The 24261-nt window shown below is 35.7% G+C and overlaps 1 protein-coding gene across 1 annotated transcript; it reads right to left on the bottom strand.

Moving 5' to 3' along the window:
- Positions 1-4325: 4325 nt before the first annotated feature.
- Positions 4326-9171, bottom strand: LOC116265803 (metal transporter Nramp5-like). Its single transcript, XM_031646748.2, has 13 exons — positions 8908-9171; positions 8475-8559; positions 8314-8354; positions 8157-8235; positions 7954-8058; positions 7723-7832; positions 7412-7590; positions 6562-6631; positions 6055-6228; positions 5599-5703; positions 5151-5282; positions 4920-5015; positions 4326-4792 (listed from the first exon to the last, which is right to left on the bottom strand). The coding sequence occupies exons 1-13, from the start codon at positions 9088-9090 to the stop codon at positions 4469-4471; spliced, it is 1683 nt and encodes a 560-aa protein (XP_031502608.1). The 5' UTR covers positions 9091-9171; the 3' UTR covers positions 4326-4468.
- Positions 9172-24261: the final 15090 nt, after the last annotated feature.

Raw genomic sequence — 24261 nt, 5'->3', positions numbered from 1 at the left:
AGACATATCAGACACTGTTTCATCAATCAAGAAGTTATCGCTTGATTCATATTTCCAATCCGTCCAAGTTTCACGATTGGGCGTAGCACCTTTAAGACAATCTTTATATGAAGGAATTCTTTCTTGCATGGAAGGAGCAGAGGCGAACATCGCGCCATCAGCACTTGCCGCAGCCACATCAGATGAACTATCGTCAATATCAGATGTCGGCCGAGCACGTTTATATTTCTTTTTAGTTCTCTTGAGAACTTCGTCGCCTAGGGTAGGAGCATGTATTGATGACTCCTTCGTCTTCTTCCCTTTCCTTCTTCTCCCCAAAGATCTTGATCGAATTCCTTCTGCTCTTCTTTACAAAGGGGAGAGTTTAAATCATTTCCTCAATGTATCATACTCAGTGTGCTATAAATTGTCTATTACTTCATTGCCAAGACCATCCAAAGCTAATTTTTTTTAGTTTCACAATATATTCGAGAAGGCTCAACCTCCAAATATGAGCTTCACAACTCAGCATGTGCCTCTCTTTCTGTATCTACTTTGTATTCTAGAAGATATTATCCCAAGAAAAACTTGTCATTTAAAATGTGATAATGGTCCAAAATAATGACTAATAGAGATTGGCGAGGAGGACAAGGCTGATAGATTCTCATAGAAGCAGTAATGGACCACAAAAAAGTGGACGATGGATTAGGAAAATGCAATGTCAGAAGGTGCTGAAAGAACCAAGAGCAAGTAATGAACCACGAATGTTGAATATGGGACGGAAAACCCCACGTATCTCCAAGCCGGAAGTAGTGAGGGCCACCACCGAGAAGGGCAGAAAGGGCTTGAATCTAAGGGAAGCTACAAAGGCTGCCTATGCTCCGGGGTACGTTTCAGAGGTAAAAGCCATCAAGAAGCAGCGTTTGGGCGGCGGCAGTAAGTGGATGGGTCAGATAAAAAGTGGCAAAGGCGCCAGGGAATAGGTTCGATCTATGATCATGGGAGCTAGCCGGATCACAAAGAAGCCACATAAATCAGGAGGAGAGGGAGGAGGTGTAGGCTGTAGGTGTATGAGCACTTTTTCATTTAAATTGGTGCCCCTCAAAAGTTTGACATTTTAATCCGAGTACTCCTTAGGCAAAATCTTATGGCTCCACTCCTGGCACAAACAGTAAGGAAGCAGAGTCGACAGAGTTTGGAAGGAAGCTGAGTAGTGTTTTGTTATAAAATAGTGCAATCTAGTGGCCACCTACAGCCATCGGGCACCAATGATGACTACTAGTAGTGCTGACACCAGGGCAGGGCTTCGACCGCCCCAGCTGGATAAGAAGTCGGGCTTGGACACGGCCACAGTATGCAGCGCAAGTCCATCTATATATATATATATATATATATATATATATATATTATCAGTGTAATAATGGTATGTTTGTGTCGACAAGCACACATGCTTGAGAGGCAGTTATATGCAAGAAATACCATGCACAGGCCCGAATGCATTTCATGTGTCCCTTTGACCCGCTCAAAGGGAGTAAATTGTCATGCACATGGGTCTTTACATATTGCACACGTACCAGTTTTGCATGTAGCCCTTCTAAAATGTTTTATTTTAAAAATCAGCTGTCAACACTACCAATCTACTTCACTTGAAATGCACTTTTGTTGATGTGGAAGAAGCAAAAAGCTTCACATTCAACCTATTAAATGCATTTCATCTTCTTCTGCAAAAAATTTGGAAAAATATCCTTCATTGCCAAGCTATCCCTAATCACAAAAAACATTTTCATGTTCCAAACATGAGTTTTTCTTCCGATATAATACAGTGAGTTTGAAAAAAAAAATGAGAAAAATATAGTAAATTTTTTATTTTAAAAAAAAACCTTAAAAATTAGAGAGAAAAAAATAAGTGAGAAACTAAGGATACGAACATCAAAGCATAAGTAAATTAGCAACAAGTAAAAATCAGAAAACAAAATCAAGAAGTTTGAAATTAAAAACCTTAAAAAAGGGGGAAAATATGTTTTTCGTTTTGGCATTTTTTTAGTTTTAAACAACCGACTTATATTTAGCATTTTATATATGTTTTTTGAAAAAAAAACATGTTTTTATGACCATAATTGCTATTTATATGTTATTTATATGTGAAACAACAAAGTCTCTTTGCTCGTAGGCCAATGATCATTCCGGTATTACATGGCATTAAACCTAGACCCCATTCAGCTAAATGTGGTGCCTACATCAGACCTGAGTTGGTAATTCAAAGTAGCCTCAACCAAAAAATATTGGCTTGGGTCCGCCATTGTTCCAATCCCTCACAAAGGAGGAAGCCCAGGGAGCGAGTCATACAACGGATAAAAAAACTAAAGGAGATGAATTGCAAAAAGAAAAGCTGCAGAAGCAAAAGAACTAATGTGTATTTATTGATTGCTAATGCATGTGGAATGTGATCAACAAAATAGTAAATGAGAATGGGAACTTAGTGTTCCTGATGAATTACTCGGCCATTGGCCAAAATCAAATTACATAGATGCATTCAACCTAGCGAGCAAGGTTCATTGAGTAGGGCAGATAATCAACCAGAAAGCCAGGAGAAGGCACAATGGGCAGCGGTCATTTCTCACGGGAAGGTATTGGAAGGGCTGCATCCATTTGAGAGATGGGTGTATTGGATTGCAATTGCATGCCTTAAAGTTCGTATGGTAATATTTAATTGTTCCATGAATCTATGCCAAATATTAGATCATTTTCCTGAAACATTTGTTATAGTGTTTCATGGCCATGTATCTCAAAAACATATATAAATATAAGTAGCAGCTAGAGAAAAGTAAATCAACTACGCATGTCAAATTTTTTTTATAATGAAATATGGCCATGTATCTCAAGAACAATAGACAGAAATTCATTGCACTCAATGCAATGAAATGGTAAGCCCTATCTTCACAACCCTGATCTTAGAAAGAAGAATCAGTTCTAATCTTGTCTCATTCTTTGCAAGTGGACCAGGAAAAACCAATTGCTGGGTGTCGATGTAGGGAAAAACCAATTGCTCGGATTAAGAATTAGACGGGCGTGTTAAGGGGAGACTTGTGTGTGCACGTGCAGCACTAAGTAGCGTCGAAACTCATCATTTTGATCTCGACTTGCAATCTTGAGTCCAAATTATTCATTTGGCTCCAATCTTTGGTTTTGGATCTAATTTGGACCCAAAAGCAGCATTATGGATCCATTTTCTTAATTTGGACTTGATTTTGACTATTGGGCTTGATTATGACCTTGGCTTCGTATTTCAGGCTGAGGTATGAATTTTGGGATCTAGGTCTTGGGTTTAGATCTAAATTTGGGTCCAAAGTTAGATTTTGAATTTAGACCATGCATTTGGATTCAGATATGGGTCTAGAGGTTCGTTTTAGATCTAGTGTCGGGCTTGAATTTGGATATGAATCTAGAAGGCTGTTTGAATCTAGGGTCAATATTTGAATTTTGACACGGATCTGGAGGTCTGTTTTGGAGTAAACTTGGGCCCAGGGTCCAAAATTACATCTGAATTACCGTAATTGGAATCATGTTTGAAGGAATACAGTATTTTCGAAAAATCTGGGGTGATAACATAGATACGTTAGAAATTTATGACTTGTAAAAACCTCAAGCTCATGCCACATAATGGTGATCTTCAAAGTATGTATCATGGCACCTAACTCCAAACATGTGTGAGATAGTTCTGCTTGTGGGTCTCAATTGATGTGAGGTCTAGGCAATAACATGCTCATACTGTATCAGCACTCTATGCAAATTTGAAAACATCTATATAAACTACAAACCTCTCTCTGCCATAAGGCGATGCTATCACTCAAGCAGTCGTCAACTTCTGGTTCAATGTCCGGAAACTCCGCTTGCATCTTCAAACCAGACAGACAGGAACACCAGCCATGAAGCTCATGACACCTCGAAGGTTAATGATAAAAACAAAAGGAAAACATTGACCATATTCAATGTAGTATACAAAATATACTCATATCCATGGGGTATATAGCTGCTTTCCAAATTATCACTATTTTTTTAAGCTATTAAAATTAAACAAAATCAAAACATTATAATACCTTAAAAACATGAGGTACTCAAGCTTAGCCTCAATTCTCTATCACTAAGACACAACTACCACGTGGGTATTAAAAACGGTTTGTGATGCAGAAATGCTATATATATATATATATATATATATATATATATATATATAGCATTTCTCAGCTCCAAATGTTTATTTTTTAGTCATCCGTTAGCATCCATAATTCAGCACATTTGAATCCTTTTCTGTGTGTGTGTGTGTGTTATAGAAGACGTACATATCTTAAAAGTAATGTAATAATTTTCTATTATGTTCATTTGCTTGATTGCACTGATAGGGGCGCACGGCGTAACCCCAATTTAATTATACAAAAAAGGGGAAAATAATAAAGGCAGCATATAACTAGCGATTGTTGGGTCTACTAGATTATTCACTCTCAGCCATCTCTACAAGATCCTCTCTGTATGGTATCTCCTCTTCTTCCTCAATGGTCTCGCCCATGGAGTCCTTGTTGGTTGGCAGTGGCAGTGGTGGCGGCGGCTTGTATGTGGCTACATCAACCTTCTTGAAGATAACATAGACCGATGTTACAAGGTAGACAATCATAATGGGAAACACTATGATCCCTATTATCACTGACGCAGCCTTTGGCAAATTGTTGTGGATCAGCCACTCAACAAAGCCTACGCTTAGGTAGTAAACATTGATTCCTACTGCACACAATCCAAGTATCCATGCTGCAATTATCACCTGTAATAGCAAAAAAGGCCAAATTTGAACACAAAGTCATATTCTTGCATCCACAGGGCTTTTTCTGAAACTGATCACATGGATATGGTCTTTATAATTATGATATTTGGTTGTGAATGAAACTTACAGCTATATGGTTCTTGTGTGGCCCCATCTTCTTCCTGCTGCTGGTGAACCTGAGGAGGGGCAGTATGGTAAATGGGAGCTCAAAGGAGAGGATCATCTGCATTCAGAATATGCAACTCTTGTTAATCCCAAAAAGAAATCCATCAATGGCATCAACATATATGTATAAAGGTTCATTTTCATAGACTAATTGTGCCTTGGTATTCAGATGAAGGATATCTGAAATACATACTGATGAGATGATGATTAGTCGAGCACACGCAGATGGACCTCCAACTAGAGCAGCTATCAAGCTTGGTAGGATTGCAAGTCCTCTTGTCACAACTGTTATGATCCATTTCTTGGTCTTTTTTTGAAGGAAGCCCTGCAAAAATTACCATTTCGGCTTAGCATGATAGAAAAAGATACCAGTCCACACAATAAAAGTGCAAGCAACAGGATAGGACTTGTTTCATGTAATCCTAATTGGATATGGGTATGGATCTTCATGCTCAGGTCTACTGTCGTCTGTAGATGAAATAACACCACCCAAGTTGGCGGCATCCATGAATCTATACAGTTCCAAGGGATCTCCATAGATGGCCTTGAGGATCCAAAACATGATGCCGGGATTGGTCTAATACATCAATCAAACTGAAAATTTCATGAAAATGTATGCATCCCACGTATCTCAAACTTACTTGCATGACATATTGCCCAGAACATCCAACAGTAAGAGCAGAGCCTTGTGCTGATGCCAATAATGAGATGCCATAGACTAGTCTGCTCCATTTTCCTAATACATCCTGCCAAAGCAATTATTACTGTGTTATTGTCTTAATATCTACCTTCAATTTCTATTACATCTTAACAAAAATTCCAACTATCTGGATATATATAAGAATTCTAATAATCCAGATTCAGATATTGTTGCCGGATATGTAGCTAAAAGCCAAAACTATGGTATTTTAGCAATAGCTTACAGTACTTTTAAAAAAATGATTAATTTTTAGCCATCCAGCAATATTCAGCATATTTGATTCTCATTTTTTGTCAGGGTGTGTGTGTACATGTGTGCGTGCTGAGTGTGTTTGTGTGTGTGTTTGAAGTTCTAATCAAGTTTAACAAAGATGGGTTGTTCGACCGGCTTTTTGTACCTTCAATAAGATGGCCCCATTGTATAGTGTAAGGTTCTTGCATGCAGCTGCCGTTCCGGGCGAGATATTACTTGCAAAGCAAATGCTTCCAGCGACAACGATGGCAACGATGTTGATGAATAGTGCCAGGGCCATTGGTGGTGCACTCTCTATGGCGAAATATCGGCAGGCATCCTGGTGCATAGCAAGGAAAAGCCGGCAGAAGTGAACAAGTGAATCAGATAAACTACCATGCTACAGGCACACGAGATACAAGTTTACTAGTTTTAAAATCAAAGTCATAAGAAATTTGCGAGTTCCCTAACTTGAAAGTTGTGAATGCTTTTCGGTGTATAAATATATGTTATGAAGGGATAAAAATTATTCCTTTAACTTTGAAATAGATTGATTAGAAGAACTTGATTATTTATTTAGTGTTCATATCTCTGAAACCCCATGTATGTATGTGTATGTGTTTATATATATATATATATATATAAAGAGAGAGAGAGAGAGAGAGAGACTTACATTTATTCCTTTGACAGACTGAGGAGGTCTTCTTGTGAGAACCAATGCTGAATGAATAAACAGGTTGTGCCTAAGGAAAGAGACAAAACGAGTTCACTTTGTCAGTCATGCAACGCTGTATATGGATCTCACAACTAATTATGTAATTCAAGATCCCTAGTCATGATTTCTGGATATGCATGATCTCAATCTATTCGCTGAATTGTTATGAACATGACCTCTAGCATCCCATGCAATGGGACGTCTCCTATGTTGAGATCCCGTTCCCATATAATTACTTCCGTTTTGGAAGCCAGCAGAGGCTCCCAGAGAGTATATAAATTTACTGACGTTCTCACTTTCTTTACTGATGTTTCCTAGGGTAGTAGGACGAGTCGGCGAACTCAATTCGAACTCGCTTGGTTAAGACCAAAAACTCGAGTTTATAAATAAGTTGAATTCGAGTTACATGAACTTGGCTCGATTGCACTTCGTTTAATTTGGGTATTTTTTTTTTGTAATTTTCAAACTTAAATGCAAGAAAAGAGGTCAAGGAGTTCTTAACCATTTAAATGGGATGAGCTTGAGGTGAGACCTAGGCTAATAGGAACATGCATAATGGCAGGTTACATATACATAACGTGTTGTGACTGTCTTTTGGGGTTGAGCATGGAACACTGAGAACGCTCCCAGAAACGCACCGGACACGGCGTTCTTTTGTCCAATTTTTGTACTGGAGAATGGAGATATGGGCAGTGTAGGCTTCCTAGAACAAGCTTGTTCGTGGTTTCAACGACCAAATTTCTGTGCATCCGACTTCAGAAGGAACGAAAAACGAAAAAACAAAGGGGATATGGGGTTTATAACTCACGGCATGATAAGAGCTCCCAAGAAGGCAATGCCATTAGCCACGGCGTCTCGATTGTTAAATCCAGGGATGAAGCCTTTGAAGACCTCCGACGCCTTGGGCTTCACGTATGGAAGCTCCCCGACGAAGCACGCAGCTATCACGAACACCACCATTGCCAGCGCCATCTCCACCTTCCGGAACTGCCATGAATGCAGAATCACCTCTTATTAGAACCACCACTATCTCTCTCTCTCCCTCTCTCTCTCTCTCTCTCTCACACACACATACACACACACACAACTAAACAGAATGATGGGAGATCCATTAATTACCCCATATTTTTGCAGTCCAACAAGAAGAAATGGAGTCAAGCCTGTAAGCAGAATGCCAACCCAGACAGGAATATGCAGCAGTATGTCGAGAGCAAAGGCTGTTCCAATCACTGGTTCAAGTAGAAAAGAACCAATTTAAATACATGTTCGAGAGAGGGGGGGAAAGAGAGAGAGAGAGAGAGAGAGAGAGAGAGAGGTTTTGCTGTGTTATATCTCTCTTGTTCTTCATACCTTCTGATATGTCAGCTCCTATAACAGCAGCCTCAGCAAGTATCCAGAAGCAATAATTCAAATATTTGGGGTATTCAAGCCTATAATGCTCTGCAAGATGCATTCCTGCACATTCCAAGCAGCTGTATAAGCACCTTCTGGTCACTTTGAGTTCGACCTCAACATCGTCTTGTTTACTGGTTAAGGAGCGATGAAGAACGTACCTGTTACTACTCCAAGATTGGCTGCAAGAGACTGGACTATGAAAACCAGGATGAACCCAAGAAGGATAACCCATAGCAACTGCAAAAGGAAATCAAAGTAAGAAATCTGGCGTCTCCCTTCTCTTAAATAGTCTATCGAAGATTTTTTGAAGCATACCTGGTACTGATTTTGTGATGCAGTTTGAAACAATGTTTCCACTGCACGTCCATTAAAGCAGTTGACATGAAGATCATTAGTTAAAAACTTTCCACATGGAATTCACAAATATTTCAAGTATTAAAAATTAAACACAGCAATTAAGAAAATTTCTTCCTTACCGCTTCCGGGATCTATAAAAGCCATGCAAACGAGGAATCCAGGTCCGATATGTGAGATCATCCTCCTCCATCCTGGCTTCTGGTTCTGTTTCAGAAACCCAAATGTTAAAGCGTGCAAATCTTGAACAGCAGAAATGAGCTACGATGAAAAGGAAGAGAGGTCATGGTTTGCTTCAAAGAAGGTTTTCCATTTTCACTTGTGTGTATATTACCATTCACTGTAATCTTGAAATAAGTTTTAATGGAATTGAACTTTGGAAAATCAACCTGATTTTCTCTCATGCAGGCACGTAGGCTCATGGCCATAACGATATATATTTGTAGGACTCTCATATCAGAGAAAGAAGGAAAGGAGCTTTCTCCCTCCTGGTTGCTGTTTCTGCTTGAGCAACTCAAAGGTTCAGCGCAGAAAGTGAGAGAGAGAGAGACCAACCTCAGGCTGATGCTCTGGTTTGTCGTCGTGCTCAGGCTTCTGAGCCCCATTAGCCTCTAGATCGTAGCTCGCCGAAGGAGCTCTACTGGTACTCTTCCCCTTTGAGGAACTAGCTTCCCTCTCGAGAGTCTTCATCGTTTCAGCCTCACCCGATACTTGATCTCCATTACTAATTCCTGTCATCTCTGGCTCTCCTTTTGCGTTCACCTTCTACAGACTTAGCAGCCGATCTTACAGGCATGGTAGATTCCCATTTCGTATTTATACCTCTCTCAAAACCCCCCACACAGCTTCAACGCCTCCCCAAATCCATTCATTTAAAGCTCTGTCTGCAGAATTTATCAGGAACATGAAGGACTGATCAGTAGCATGGCCGGTACCCATGCGGCCTTGTACCGGCGGCTGATCAGCCTGCGTTGGCCGACGTCGTTCTTCGTGGATCCCACCTGTTTCCCAGGTCCCACCTGCTAACATGGCGACTTCATCACTGAAAAAAACCAGTCAGATGCAGGAGAAGGGGAACAGAAGAGGACCTAAAATGCAACCTGCTAAAGTTTAAGGTCGCAACCATTTAATTCTTGCTTCACTTACTTCATATATGCTTGTGACAATCTTTAATCTATTTCAAGCGGAAAATGATTCAATGACCCTCAGATTTGAATCAGACGGCCTAGAGAGGACCTATTTTTTCAAAATAATGACTGCCCAAATAAATAATCTGAGACGTTTATGATGTTGGCCTTGAGAATCATCTGAGGACAGGACTTGTGAAAGAAAAAAGAATGAAGATGGTGTGCATTTGGAAGTCAACTGCTGAAATGTTGATTGTTTATGGTTGATGTCAATGTCTAAAAAGTCTACAGATATCATACAAATTAATATGCATTATTAAAATACAGAAAACATCTATGGTTTTCCATGTTTGTTCTAATATACTGTCTCGCGGGCTGTATTTTGCACTGGTTGGCTGGGCCCGTTGAGATTTGGGAAGTCTAAGCTGCCGTGCTCGTTGATCTTGTATTATTTTCTCTTTTATTAGAAACCAAGTGGTAAAACCTTGTCTGCATGACATACTTGGCTACTGTCAGCTATTTTGGAAGTCCCATTTTGTTATTATAAGGAAAAATTTTCTAATACAGACTTAATTATTTTTTAATATAACAAAGAACACGCTTAATTTTGCAATATTGTTAAAAGCAGTACACAAAGTTTTATATAGTTACTTGAAAAGGTCCCTCGATCACTAGTTTTTCTGGTTGAGTTAGTGCTAAAAGTCAAACCATTTTCCTTTTTTAAAAATTGACATAAAAAATATATATATTGGCTTTGTGAATGGACATAAATTTCTCTTAAGTTAACTCTCTAGCCCTAATGAATAAGAAAAAAATCATTAATCTCCCTAATTTATATTTTTAAAAGTATTTAACTAATTTAGCCATAGCTAATCATGCATTAATATATATGGTTGGTATATGTCAAGAGGTTAAAGCAAACTAACGCACTAAAATTTTGTTTTGTCGGAGAGCACCTTAGAAAACTTGGCTTCATGAAAGCCAAGTTTTTAATGAATCCTCAGATATACCTAGTTTTTTGTGGCACTCGAACACGCCAAAAAACCTGATTTTATGGTGTCATCCAAACACTTCTTTAATTTTTTTATCACACATATATATATATATATATATAACCTAAGGTTAGGGTTAGGGTTAGTATTCAAGAGGTTAGTTTTGACAAGTGGTACAAAAGTTCGGTGCGTTTATTGCGGCCCAAGTTTTATGTGTGCGCTTAAATTAAAAGAGAAATCTTCACTGTCAGGACTAGATTGTCTTATAATGTGAAAAAATGATCACCTTTTGTGATTTTCCTAACAAGGAGCTCGCTCTTCGTAAAAACTGACAAATAAATGCATGAAGTTAAATGTTTCTAATTTTATAACTTTAAATTGTTAGCTGCAATTTTTCAACATCAGCTTAATAAATTACAGTCTTATCGTTTTTTGCTAGCATTTTTTGTTCCTTTGTAATTCAGGCCCTTATTTGATAGTTTTTATGGAAAAAAAGATGCCCTTAATTTACAAAAGAATTGCAAAAATGGTCTCTTTTTGAATTCTACCTAAAAGTTGATGGATCATATGGCTCATATTACATTATTCAACCTTCCAATTAAAAACCCCAAACGCCAATCTGGAAACATTCATGACAGAAGCGCCTACGTTTTCAGGATGAAATACCAACTCTTGAGTTACTGCTTTTTATTTTTGCACTTTGAATTCTAGAACATATTAAGATAGGATAGAAGTACGGTGTATCTGTTTTTTTCAGATATTCACATTGATTTCACAATCTGAATACGTTGAATTTTACATTCATATCTAAATCCAAAATTTTGCAGAGATTCCTGGTCGTTTTGAAAATGTAAGAACATTGTATAAGAATATTTATTTAAAACTAAATATGAATTCTATCATATATTTATGTATGTCTGAATCCGAATCAGATTGGATGTGTCCGATCTGATTTCTTAATCCAACATTAATTTATTCTTTTGAAACTGTTGTGTCAGATATTCCATCCAAATCAAGTATATTGGCGTCCTTAGATAAAAAACAGTCACCTAAAAATTTTGGAACTTGAGCCCGCTTTATTATTCTCTCACAAGGCATGTTATTTTATAAATTTTTCAAAAAAATGCAGGTTTTTTGTCTAGTAATTTGGCTTCACCCAAAATAAATAGTGGCGTCATCAAAATTAATGATAGATTTATTGAAATTTACAGGCTTACAAAGTCGCGGTATTTGGAACATGAGTACTAGCCTCGAGGTTTTACGCCACCAAGAAAATAGCACAATTTCGTTTCCACATGTAGAAGGACTCTTATGTTGGTAGTTTTCGATTTTTTTTTTTCTTTTGGTATGTCTAAGTACACATGCTTTGGTCACTAAATGTCAGCAACGGCCGCATTCGCGTGGCCAAGAAATTGACTTAAAGACAACCTAAAGTTGAAGGAGATGGACAATTTAATAAGCTCGTGCGCTAATAGAGATCTACCTAATAGATCTACCTAACCACGGTATGCTATATATATATATATATATATAAAAGAGGTGTGAGTTGACCTGTTTGGTGTAGATCTGACCCATACCGAACCCGGTTTGTAGGACCCGGATTTGGCTTATCACATTAGGAGCAATAGGGGCCGAGCTAAGAATTTTTGTTGCATGGACAAAACTATAGTTTCAAAACTTTAACAGGTAGAAATATAATTTTTCAAATTTTGTTTGCAAAAATTAGACTAAAATTTTTAAAATTTAAAAGTTAATATTTTATTTTTGAAGAATCTGAGAAAAAGGCATGGCCCTTTCTGGAGGGGTAGGGTCACGGGACTGGTGGGGGCCCTAGCCCCCTAAAAAACATCCTAAATTTGCATATAAATTTTTAAAAATTTCATTTATTTTATATAAAAATTTTAAAAATGATATTTTAGCCCTTATCAAAATTTTGAAACTATAATTCGATTCCCCCTCATGAAAATTTTTTTGCTTTGCCTCTGCCTCCAGGCCCACCAGTCTCTGCTGCTAAGGATCAAGGATATGGTTGAAGAAGTTTTGACTACAAGAGATTCGAGGTCGAAACTAAGTTGTCTGATTTACAATATTTCAACTAATGTTGAATTTTGGTGATGTGAATTTCTATTTGAAGAATTTTTTGCTAATATGGCCTTTTCCAGAATCTGAAGTTCTATTTAGAGCATTTTCCAGCGGCATAATTCTCCTAAGAACCAGTCTTTGTGCGATGTCAATGGATCAGATTTGCATTGGATATCGAAATGAGCTGTTTTAAATAAGTAGAGTATGCAAAAAATTTAGCATTTGATCGAGAGATCAAATTGGATTCTATTTAAGAAACGAACTTGCAACCACATTTGAGTTTGGTTTTAAATAAATATTTTATCAAATAATGAGCATGAATGTGGCCAGTATATTCTAACCAACACAATATCCATATATTATGAAAGTCGTCAGTCAACACCCAAATCAGATTTCAGTTCCGATCCCAGTTTCAAATTTAAAAGTGGTTGCCAGATCCAATTCGGTTGTGAATTTAACATTCAGATTCAGATATAATAATCTAGACTGTTTTCTGTATGTAAGATCCACTATATCGGATTCAAATCCAAAATAGTTGACATCTGTATATTCTAGCCAGTTTGATTTGGATCTGAGTTGGTAAGGATATGTAGACCATAATAGAATATCAGACCTCTGGGTACTGAACAGTGTCAATTGACTTGTTCACATCCTTGACACATTAACATAAATATTAAACGAACATAATTAAGTTATTTATTGTAAGCTGATCATATATATTTTATCAACAAAATACTATTGAATATGCTTCTCATGAATCTTAGATATAATTCCATTATTTCTCTCACTAGACATCTACAGAATGGCATAAAACTATGTGTTTCAGACTTCATTTAGTTTAATCTATATGTTTTATCATCGATGAACTAACGCAACGCATGCAGATTTACGTTCAAGTTTAACTCATTGTTTATTTAATAAGCTCAATGAAAACAAAATGTACACACACACACATATATATGTATATCACTGGAATTCCCTTATATGAAAGAAATTAAGAGCCGTTTGACCTGGACCTTGTGGTGATTTCATCACTTAACGAAAGTCAAAATTTAACCTTCTTTGGCTTTTGCAGGAAAAAAGAATATAAAAAGTATTTACATAATAAATATGCTGAATAAAATTTAAAAAATTAAGATAAATTAGTTGTATATTACTTTATACATGAGGATTGCATCGAATGATCCCGGCAAAAAAGGTGTGAAATGAAGATGGTATACTTTTCCTGTACTTGGAAGCATTTAATGGATCTATAAATATATATATTGGCTTCAGTAGTTTGATCATGAAGCTGACCAGGGCTGCTGTGTCTCCATCGATTGCTTGATTACTGGCCGGTTCAAGTCTTGGGCATGTAAAAAGAGAGTGACCTATTCGTGCTCTAACTTCTGCGGACAAAGGAAACCAACTGCCGCCATGCACCGGAGCAGCCATTAACGCGGCTGTGGGTATTTTGAAAGTGTGGTCTATTCGTATGAGATGTACAATATATATCAACCAGAGTCACAAATGGGGGTGGGTGGACATCGGGCCGGGCCAACCTGCCCTATCTAAACGGGCCTGGACCATCGTGGGCCTCATTTTGGCTGCCCAGGGATCGGGTTCGGCCAGATCTGGTTCAATTTTAATAAGAGAATTAGAATATACATTGTATATTTGTGAAGAATATGTATTTATTTATTTGTTTGTTTATTTATTTATTTAAAATTAATAAAATTATTTTTATCGGGCCCAACCTGGCCTGGCTTGATGTCAACCCAGGCCCTGGCTCGATTTCTTGTCAGGCTTGGGCTGGCCAGGGGCCTCAAAGGCCCATGGGCCCCCGGCCTAGTGCACATTGTGTTTTAAATACCGCAGTTTTCTATATATGATGAGCTTGAAAAAATGGAGAAAACATGATAATTTAAAAAAAAAAAAACTTAAAAACTATGGAGAATAAAATAAATGAGAAACTAACAACACAACATTAAAAAATAACTCGATAAACAAAAAATAGAAATTAGAAAATAGAAATAAGCAGTTTGATATTAACAAAACATAAAAAAAAAGGAACCTAAAAATAAAAAAAATGGGGAACAAGAAGGGGTTTTGGCATTCTTTTGCAAAAAGCGGTGTTTTTTTACTGGTTTATTGAACTGGCTTATTTTTCTTGTTTCTGATTGAAAAAACACATTTTTTGTAACTATGATATATATATATATATATATATATATATATATATATATATATATATATATATATATATATATATATATATATATATGAAAGTTGGTAAAATGCAGACCACTTGGATAGGAGACAAAAACCAGGCCTGTTGAAATTAATTATTAAGATATTTTATTTGAAATCTAACCTTAAGGATCTGATCTTAAAAGTGATTTGAATAGGAACATATATTAAGTTAGTTGTTTTCTTGTTTAAATAATGTTTTTTAATAGTAAAAAGATCAACAGCCCTTATAACATCAAAATTTTGGTAGTATAAAGATCATTTTTTTACAAAAATGACTTGAACAAAAACATTATTTATATTAAATTAGTGTCCATAAACACATTAAAAGGTTTGTATTTTGTTTAAAACACTTTTTAACATGACTTTAAGAGGTCAGAATAAGCACAAACCTAGTTGATGGAAATTAAATCATTGTAATATTGGTGGATTCATTTTGGGCTCAAATTGGAACCACGTAGATTTAAGTTGTCTCAATTTGATTCGGGTTAGGCAAAATTTTCAAAAATCTTTGCCTCCTGATATTTGCCGTCAATATTAATGCTTCGAAGGCAACCTGATAATGTAAATCGGATTTGGTCCTCTGGTATCAAATTGATTTAAAGGGGATGGTTTGAAACATGAGTAAATGTTGGAACATAAAAGCCTGAAATTCAAGCTGATAATTAAGTAGGCAATATTAAAGTAAATAACTGAAGAAAGGATGTCATATCCGTGAACTCTGAATTTTCTATTTAGAAAGAAAATGGGTTTATGGATCTGGATTAAACCACCTTATGGATACAAAAGAAACAGCAGAACGTAAACCAAAACTTCGGTCTGGAGTCTAAATCGTAGCAAATAAAGGATTTTTTTTTTAAATGAATTAAAAACATGAAAAATAAATCAGCCAAAAAAAGTACTTTTTCGTATTTTTCCCTTTCTTTGTGTTTGTTTTTGGATTTTAATGTCGAACTGCTTGTTTCTATTTTTTAAATTTTATTTATTGCTTATCTAATTATTTTTTATGTTCTTCATTGGTTTCACATTTATTTTATTTTTACTAATTTTTTTCTACAAATTATTTTTTTTTTAAATTACCATATTTTTTCCCTTTTCAAGCTTGTCATATTATACCTGAAAATAAACCTCACTATTTAAAACACAAAAATAATATTTGTGACTATAATCTAAATCTATTTATTTGTTGCACTGAGATTCAATATGCATCGGAGCTGGATCTCATCTGCTTTCCTCCCTATCACATTATATATATATATTGCTCATGATTAATCATTGCATTCATTATCAAGGATGATATATGCTAATGTAAGAGACATGAATATTATTTTGTTTTAAGTTTTTATATTGGAATACTAGATGTTTACAGTTTTTTTTTTATTTGTAAGGGTGAGTGGTTTTTTTCTACCACCCATAAAAAAACAGGCCAGTGTCTTTCTCCCTACACTTTCGGCTACCCCAAGGGCACAAAGAGTTTGCTTCGAAACCTGTTATGGTTTAGATGAGAATATGGTTTAGATGAGAAGCAAACTCGACGTGACAGTGATTACCTTAAAATTTGAACTCAATTTTCTTTATAAGGTGGACGGCCTTGCAGTCAGTGCACTCTATTGTAACTGAAAACTTTTTCTTGTGGATACTTATTTGCAAACTCTGTCAGTGACGCTTTCTTTTCTTTGCAAACTCTGTCAGTGACTCCCCTTTCTTTTCTTTTCTTTTCTTTTTTCTTTGTCAGTGACCTTTGGTTTTTTTATAAAAAAGATCCAAAGGAAATTCCTTACATATTTCTCGTTTTTTACTCACATGGTTCTCATTTTTTACTGAATATGAGGAAACAAACACTGTTGTAGAAAGATACCTCAATTAAGATAACCTCAATCCTCTGTAAAGAAGCAGGTCTTTAGCTCGATTCCTATGAAAACTATACCTCTAAGTTTTAAGTGGCAAGTAACTGCACTTTAAGTTTAAGAGTGGTTGATTGACAATAAATTTAATTGATTCGCTGGATCGGCCGAATTAGATTTTCATAACATCGAGGAAAGCCCGGACCCAAGCCCTTTTGGAAGCCCCTTGAATGTGCTTCCCCAACTGATGATAGTTGCCAGAATGTTTCATTTTATTGAAAGAGGATTAAACTGTGGCTACCCATCAATCAGCCGTGCCTGCCCACTATAGGAAACCCAGTTTCTTTGGGTCTACCCATGCTTCTTTTTATTAGGACTTTTGGAGCCACTTACAGACCAGCTTTGACCATATATATGATCAAGCCCAGATTTCTAGTTAGCTTTGGTCGGAATATGGTTCAATGAGTGTGACAAGCGAATCTTAGTTAGTTTTTGGGTGAGTAGGAGGAATATGATCCCACGGCCCAGTCGAGACCTGAAGCCCTCACCCTTTCCCCCGTGTGTTTCAACTTGCTATTTGACTTTAGGGGATTGACATGCCTAACATTCGAACATCGGACACGTCATCAGCCCCCACACCCCAGCCCAAGCCATTGTACCTAGGGAAGTCAATGAATTGGATTTGAATCAGGAATCAGGTATACCTGATCTGCCTTTTTCGAACATTCACATATTCGGATTTGAATATAAACAAAAAAAATTACATTTGAATCTAAAACCAAAATTGATTTTACAATCTGAATCCAGTTTTATATTAATATCGGAATTTGAATTTTGATTAGAGATTGACCGATTTTCAAAATGTAAGAGCATTGTATATAAGATATTTGTTTAAACTAAACCTGATCCGAATCCAATCGGATATTTTTGCAAATCTGAATCCAATCTGATTTCTTAGTTGGATAACATATAGCAATAAGTTGTTGGACATAATTGCACCATGTTTCTTGATACAGGAGAATGGTACTCTTGAAACTCCTTTTATAATAACATGTGTTCTAAGAACACGAATGTTTCTTCCCAAATGCTTCTAAGGCTAATGTACTTCTTCTGCTAAATGCCTTTTTGGGGAGCCTTTGGTTACTCATGTTATTAGATTCATGAATTTGATTGGACATATTTTTTATTATATAGCAAAATCTTCATACTAAAATCCATAGTTTATCAAACTAAAGGTCTAATTAGGTGACAGACGTAATCCATAGAATTGATATTAATATTTATTTTACTTTCACATCAAAATCACAAGGCATGATCTCTCAGATCCATGATCTTAGACAGGGGATCTATCAAGCTAGATGATAAAAATTTTCAGTATGGAGCACCCATTCACAGATTTTCATGTTATTCGAATAGGCATTCATATGTATAACAGAACAAATATTTGAAGATGGTAACTTGAAAATAAAGAAACATTGAGGGGCTTGTGTGGTCAAGTGTCTCGGCCACTGCTCTCATCATATATGGAACAAGATAAATAATACATGAGCTCACATGGATCTAATCACCCATTTCGAACTTTGTCAAGGCTGCATTAAATGGATCAAGTTGGACTTAACTAGATATATCCAATGCAAGATTGGTTCCAATAGAAACTAATGTGCTGAATGATATGTGATTCAAGAAAAAGAATGGCAACATACTTGGTTCCGAGATACAAATTCAATTAATATAGACCGTTTCTGGATCAGCACCAAAAGGTCCAAATCAGTCCTGGAATCAGGGTTCATTTAGTGAATTTAAGTGAAATTGCACTAGAGGCGGAGCGATAAATTTTTGTCTATGAAGCACTAAATGTATAGGTAACAAATTTCCAATAGGCCTTAGGGTGGTGGCTCGGGCTCTCGCGGGACTGACCCATATAATTAGGTCCAAATCTACTCATACCCAATCATTGCAAACAAGGTTTTCAAGTGGGCTTTGTGAGGTGTATACCCATATGATTGGAACCAAATCTACTCATCCCATATCATTAAAGACAAGGTTTTAGAGTGGGTTTCGTGGGGCATACACCCCATAGAGCCCACACCTATCTCGGCTCCTGAATTGCACTATTAAGTTTTGAATCGGCACCTTATAGATTCGGTGTCCATACCTAGGGATGCAAATGGGTCTGACACTGGTTCCAATCTATAAATTACAAGTTCATACATATATATATCTAACAAGAACTTGTCTTAATTGGATTTGGATTCGGACTCGGACTACTATGTAGAGGAATATTCAGTGAAAAATCAGGCCTCTATGCTCTACATTATGGTTCTGAACTTTTGCATTTGACTTGGATTCAAGTTTGGTTCAGATTCAGACGCCAAATCTCATCTTTTCACCAAACCCGATTAATTGGATTTGGGTACTATCCAGGTTATAAAACCCCATGTTAACAGTTCTAGAAATCCTAAAGCTGTAACTCAGATATTCTTATTATTTAATCATTTAAAGCACACCATTTAGTTAAATACAAGAAAAGTGTGGGCTCCTTTTAGTTTATCATCATTAATTGAATACCAACAAGTGAAACTGATATAAACTTTTTGTTTATAGATAATATATGTGTCTAACCTTTTATAATGCACTAATGATCCAATAGTATGCAATTGGGTACATTCTTATCAGAAATAAATAAATGGATAATGAAGCACTTAGTCACTTACAAATCAAAATTTAAAAAGAAAAAGTCAAAACTCAAAAGCATTGTGGCTTGTAGACTTGACCAATAGATACAATAAAGACATCACAAGGAAAATCTCTTCTTCCTGCACCAATTCAAGCCTCATCAAGCTACAGTTTCACCTGGTTGACTGTGGAGTTCTATTCACAATTCAAATCCTAGCTGCCATTCTAGTTTTCAATATTATCTTTTGTTTGTAGCTAATCCTTGCAAAGATGTTGTCACCTTATAAGATCAGCAAGATTTGGAGAATTTTAATGTAATTTTAGGGTTGTAAATGGATAGGGTATGCCCAAATTACTGATCCATTTAGTTAGACTTGGTGAAGAAATTCAGGTCTAGTTACATGGATCTGAGTGAATCAGCTATTTGGTAGGCTTCAACTGGTTGTAAAACACATAGTTAGCGTTACCAATAATTAGAAATTTTCTTCTAAGTCAATAATTTTTGCTCTTATAGATGTTATTTTCGATTTTGTTTTTCTTTTTTAACATAGTTTTTTAGTTGTTTGCAGGCAAGCGATGCGGCTTAAACTTCAAATGCAATTTAAGTTTTTATTGTCCTTGATTGCTGTTTTTTTTTTGTTGATTGAACCTTTATTGGAATCAGCCCAAAGAATAAAAAGTACACTAATAATTAAATACAAACAAAACAAGGACTTAGCGGACACTGGACGGTTCAAAAGCGCCCGAACTTTGAATATGGTTTTCCATAAATTAAAAAAAAATACAACTCAGGTTTACGATGCAGAATGCGAAGTTTATAGTTTATTATAAGTCACTTTGAACGAACCCATTTCAAAATATATATATATATATACATATATATATAATATATATAAGAGTATAGCATAACTAATCAAATTAAGGGCGGACTAAAGGCTTGTATAAAAACAGATTTCTAGTTATTGTTAACACCAAACTTTTTATATTTATATATATATATATATAATCCCAATCCAATCGAATATAGAGTTACCTATATTCGAATTAGCCCAATTAAAAAAAATTACCATTCCAAGGCTAACCTGAGTCGGCTATTTTTGGGCTCGACTCGGTCCCTATACACACACACACACGGCATATAACACTTTTAATCAGTTTTTTTTTTTAACTTTTCGCGCATCATTGATGACCTCCTTAAAAACTCTTTATGTGTCACTAATAACACCTTTAGAAACTCTTGGCACGTCATTAAGGTTTTTAATGAATATAAAATATTAAGGGTTTCAAATATGGGTGGACATCAAAACAAGTATCCAACAGGTATAAAGTTCATGGTAGGACCGAACAGAACTAAGCAGGTAGGGCTTGGGCTGCGGTCAAGGGCATTGGACCAGTCCGAACCCAACTTTGTCAGGCCTTGGGCCAGCCCGATACCCAGCCGGTGGTAGCAAGTGTCTTACGAAGTCGACGCCAGTGAAAAGTGGATCGGACCTGAATCTGAACCCTTTTTTATTCATTTCTATATTAGTTCCATTCTGCAGCTCCCGGTGCCTGCACGTTTAAAATGTTAGATGTGATCGGCATATATCATATTGCGACTTTTTAATTTTTCTGCGCATTAATGCATCAAAATTAAAAACCTTATGGGAACGAGAGAGATCTTGTAATGAATGAAAGAATTCAGGTTTAAGAAGTTGTTCATTTTTCATGCAAAAGTAGAGGAATGTTTTATTTAGCAATTTGATGAGAGGTCAAAAGCATTCGCTTTCTCCTCTCCCCCCGGAATTCAGGGCTACTTGAGGACTTGGGTAAGAAATGGGACACCCCTCAACTGGGGAGCGATGCATCTATTGTTTGCAGCCTAAAGGAGTAGCGATCACAGGAATCAAACTAACGATTGGGCTTTCGCTGACCTACTAGCTCGACCAGCTATGCTACGCCTTCGACTGGATAATGTTTGACTTGAAAAAGTCGTGCATTCTATTAGATGAGTGCTTAGAAATTAGTATTGAAATCTATATTCAAATTTATGAGCTTCTGACAGTCCTTGTCATTGTGTTGGATCTTAGTTTCAATTTAAGATTTATGCGATATTATAAGACAGATAGATTGTAGATCCATGAGAAATTCAATCCAATGTGATGCAATTAATCGGTTTTTAAGTATAATTAAACTCCTACTGTTGGCATCCGCTAGCATCAGCCTAAATCCACGTCGTATCAGCAAATCCACCACGTGGCATGCCAATATGAACATGCTAGAAATAGCTACCTCTTTTTTGTGAGTTTTTTATTAGCTTTATTAATCCAAATTTTGAATACGATACTAGAAGACATATAAGCCAATTAACCCCATTTGTTGCTGCTAACTAATCCAAATATCACTGTATTATCTTGTAAAATAGTGGCCTCAGTTACTAAATTGACAAACACTAAGTCTAATTCGAACAATGTAATTAGGGGGTTAGAGTACTTTTGACCTTTATGCTGAAAATGTAGAAGTCAAAACTCTTGTATGTGTGTGTGTCTGTGTAGATTTAATCTATAGACATTGAAGATAGTTTATTGTATGGCAAAAGTTTATAGTGCTTACAGTTATGATATATAATCTTTTTATTGAAAATTTTTTTAAATTTAAACAATTTAGTCAAAACCTGACTCCTTAGGTAAGAAACAAAAACTGAACCCATATAAACTAATTATTAAAATATGTTTCTTTGCAATGTAACCTTATGGATATGACCTTAAAGAGTGATTTGGTGAGAAGCATATATGAAGTTGGTCATTTTCTTACTTAAATAATGTTTTTTTAATAATAATAAAACGGAAAGCTCTTATAACATTAAAATTTTGATAGTAGAATGTTCAATTTTTCGTTTTTACAAAAATGACTTGAACAAAGGCATGATTTGATTGTTTATAAACACATTAAAAGGTTCATGTTGTTTAAAACACTTTTTAGCATAAACTTAAGAGGTCTTGGTTTTTATTCCTCTCAGAAAAAAACATGCAAAAAAAAACAAATACTATATAACAAAAATGTCTATCATCTTTTTCTTCTTATTTTTCTCTCAACTGTCTATCAAAATAACCCTCATGAATGAACTTGATGAGTATAAATAGCTAGAGTGACCGTTCAATATATATATATATATATATATATGGCTAGGAAGGCTTTGAGTGATAAAAATTCAGTGTTAAAAATAGCTTTAGAAACAGTTCGGAATCCATGACACTTGAGTACAATTGTCTTCAGGTCAGATCCAGCCTACTTAAAACCACAGTTATGTTCTCTCTGGCGATCTTTGCCCGTGAACATGCCAAGCATTATTTATAATGTTTCAACTGGTTTTATATTGCATATAATTTTAAAAACTTGTTTAAATATCAGCAACCTTATTTTCTTATTTTTTGAACAGCTGAGAATCAAAAAAAATTCATAAATTCCATAATTATTTTAAAAAAGGAAAGGTCAAATCTACGTTATATAGCTTAAATAGTTTATTATACTAGTCATGTACTTCTGCAATAAATGTGAATTCAGTTAATTAAATAAGCTGCGCTCAAACTAATGGTTTCGTGGTCAAACCAAGCTTGAGCTTGGCCTGCTACGACTCGAACCAAGTTCGAGCTGGCTCCGCTGAAACTCAAACTCTGCCTTGATTATAACAGGCTTACTTGGACTAGAATGCTCTCGTTAACAACTCAATAACCATTTAATTATCAACTGCTATGACCAATTATTTTTTGGGATGACAATATATTTGATTTACATTGGATATTAGATCGAATGGTTCCGAAAAATCAGACATGACAAAAAAAAATAATATCTGATTAAAAGAACTGATCAAATTCAGATTTAAGAATTGATATCGGGTTCCAATTCAGATATATATAAATATCTGACTGAATTCATATTCAGAACAAATTAGTTTTAAATAAATATTCTATCCAATGGTCTTACATTGAATCGGTCAAATTCAGCTCAAAAATTCAGATTCAAATATGAAGGTAAAAATTAGATGTGAATCATAATCGAATTGAGAAGTTTAATTTTGGATACCGATATACCTTTTTTTTTTTTTTTTGAACCTCAATATGTGAAAAATCTGAAAAAGCAAATACAAGAAAGGGTATATCTGCTTCAAATCTGATCTGTTGACATTCCTAATCATTTTGACTTCAAAGACAATTACAGCCATGATTTAATAAACTAATCTTCTAATCAACAACTAAACCCAAAAAAAATCACGTGCCTCTTATAATAAACTTTATTTTTTATGTTATTATAGTGTGCATAATGATGATATCATACCATGTTGCTTACATCAATTAATTAACAATATCAACACATAAGCACTTAAGCTATTTATTACCCTAAAATTTTTAGGTATTAATCATAAGACCGAATTGTCCCTCTCATCACTCGACAACTTAGCTTGCAGATATTATAACTTAAAAGCTTTTGGAGATATGAACCAACTTGGTTCCCAATAAAGTAGACATCTTGTCCGTATCACTTCTATACGTTGAATAGTTCTATTATTTTAAATGCAAGGTGAAGAAAGTCAGCCATTAAAGACCATCCAATCTTGTAAAGTCCGATTTTTTTTTCCCGCATCCGAATATAGAAAAGCCCAATATGTATATCAGCGATATTACGCAATACTGGCCCATATTAATGAGCTTAAATTTTGCAACAATTAATTTAAAATTTTAAATTGTCATTTATTAATATGTCGGCCCGTAATAGACTGATATTGGTAAATTCGGCCACATATATATCTGCTGATTCCTAAAAGAGGATTGTATCGGCCTTAGTAATTTACCAGAGCTTGTTAATATGGTGGTACGAGAGAGGAGCCTCCTTATCTTCTTCATGGTCCCAAGATCTAGGACTTCTTCACGACCTAGTTGGTTTTATAGTACACTCTTCAACTTTAGTATCATGTATGCCACC

Source organism: Nymphaea colorata, chromosome 1, assembly GCF_008831285.2.
Source record: "Nymphaea colorata isolate Beijing-Zhang1983 chromosome 1, ASM883128v2, whole genome shotgun sequence".
NCBI classification, from domain to species: domain Eukaryota; kingdom Viridiplantae; phylum Streptophyta; class Magnoliopsida; order Nymphaeales; family Nymphaeaceae; genus Nymphaea; species Nymphaea colorata.
Note: the sequence above shows the minus strand (reverse complement) of the source record. Positions and strands in the feature narration are given on the sequence as shown.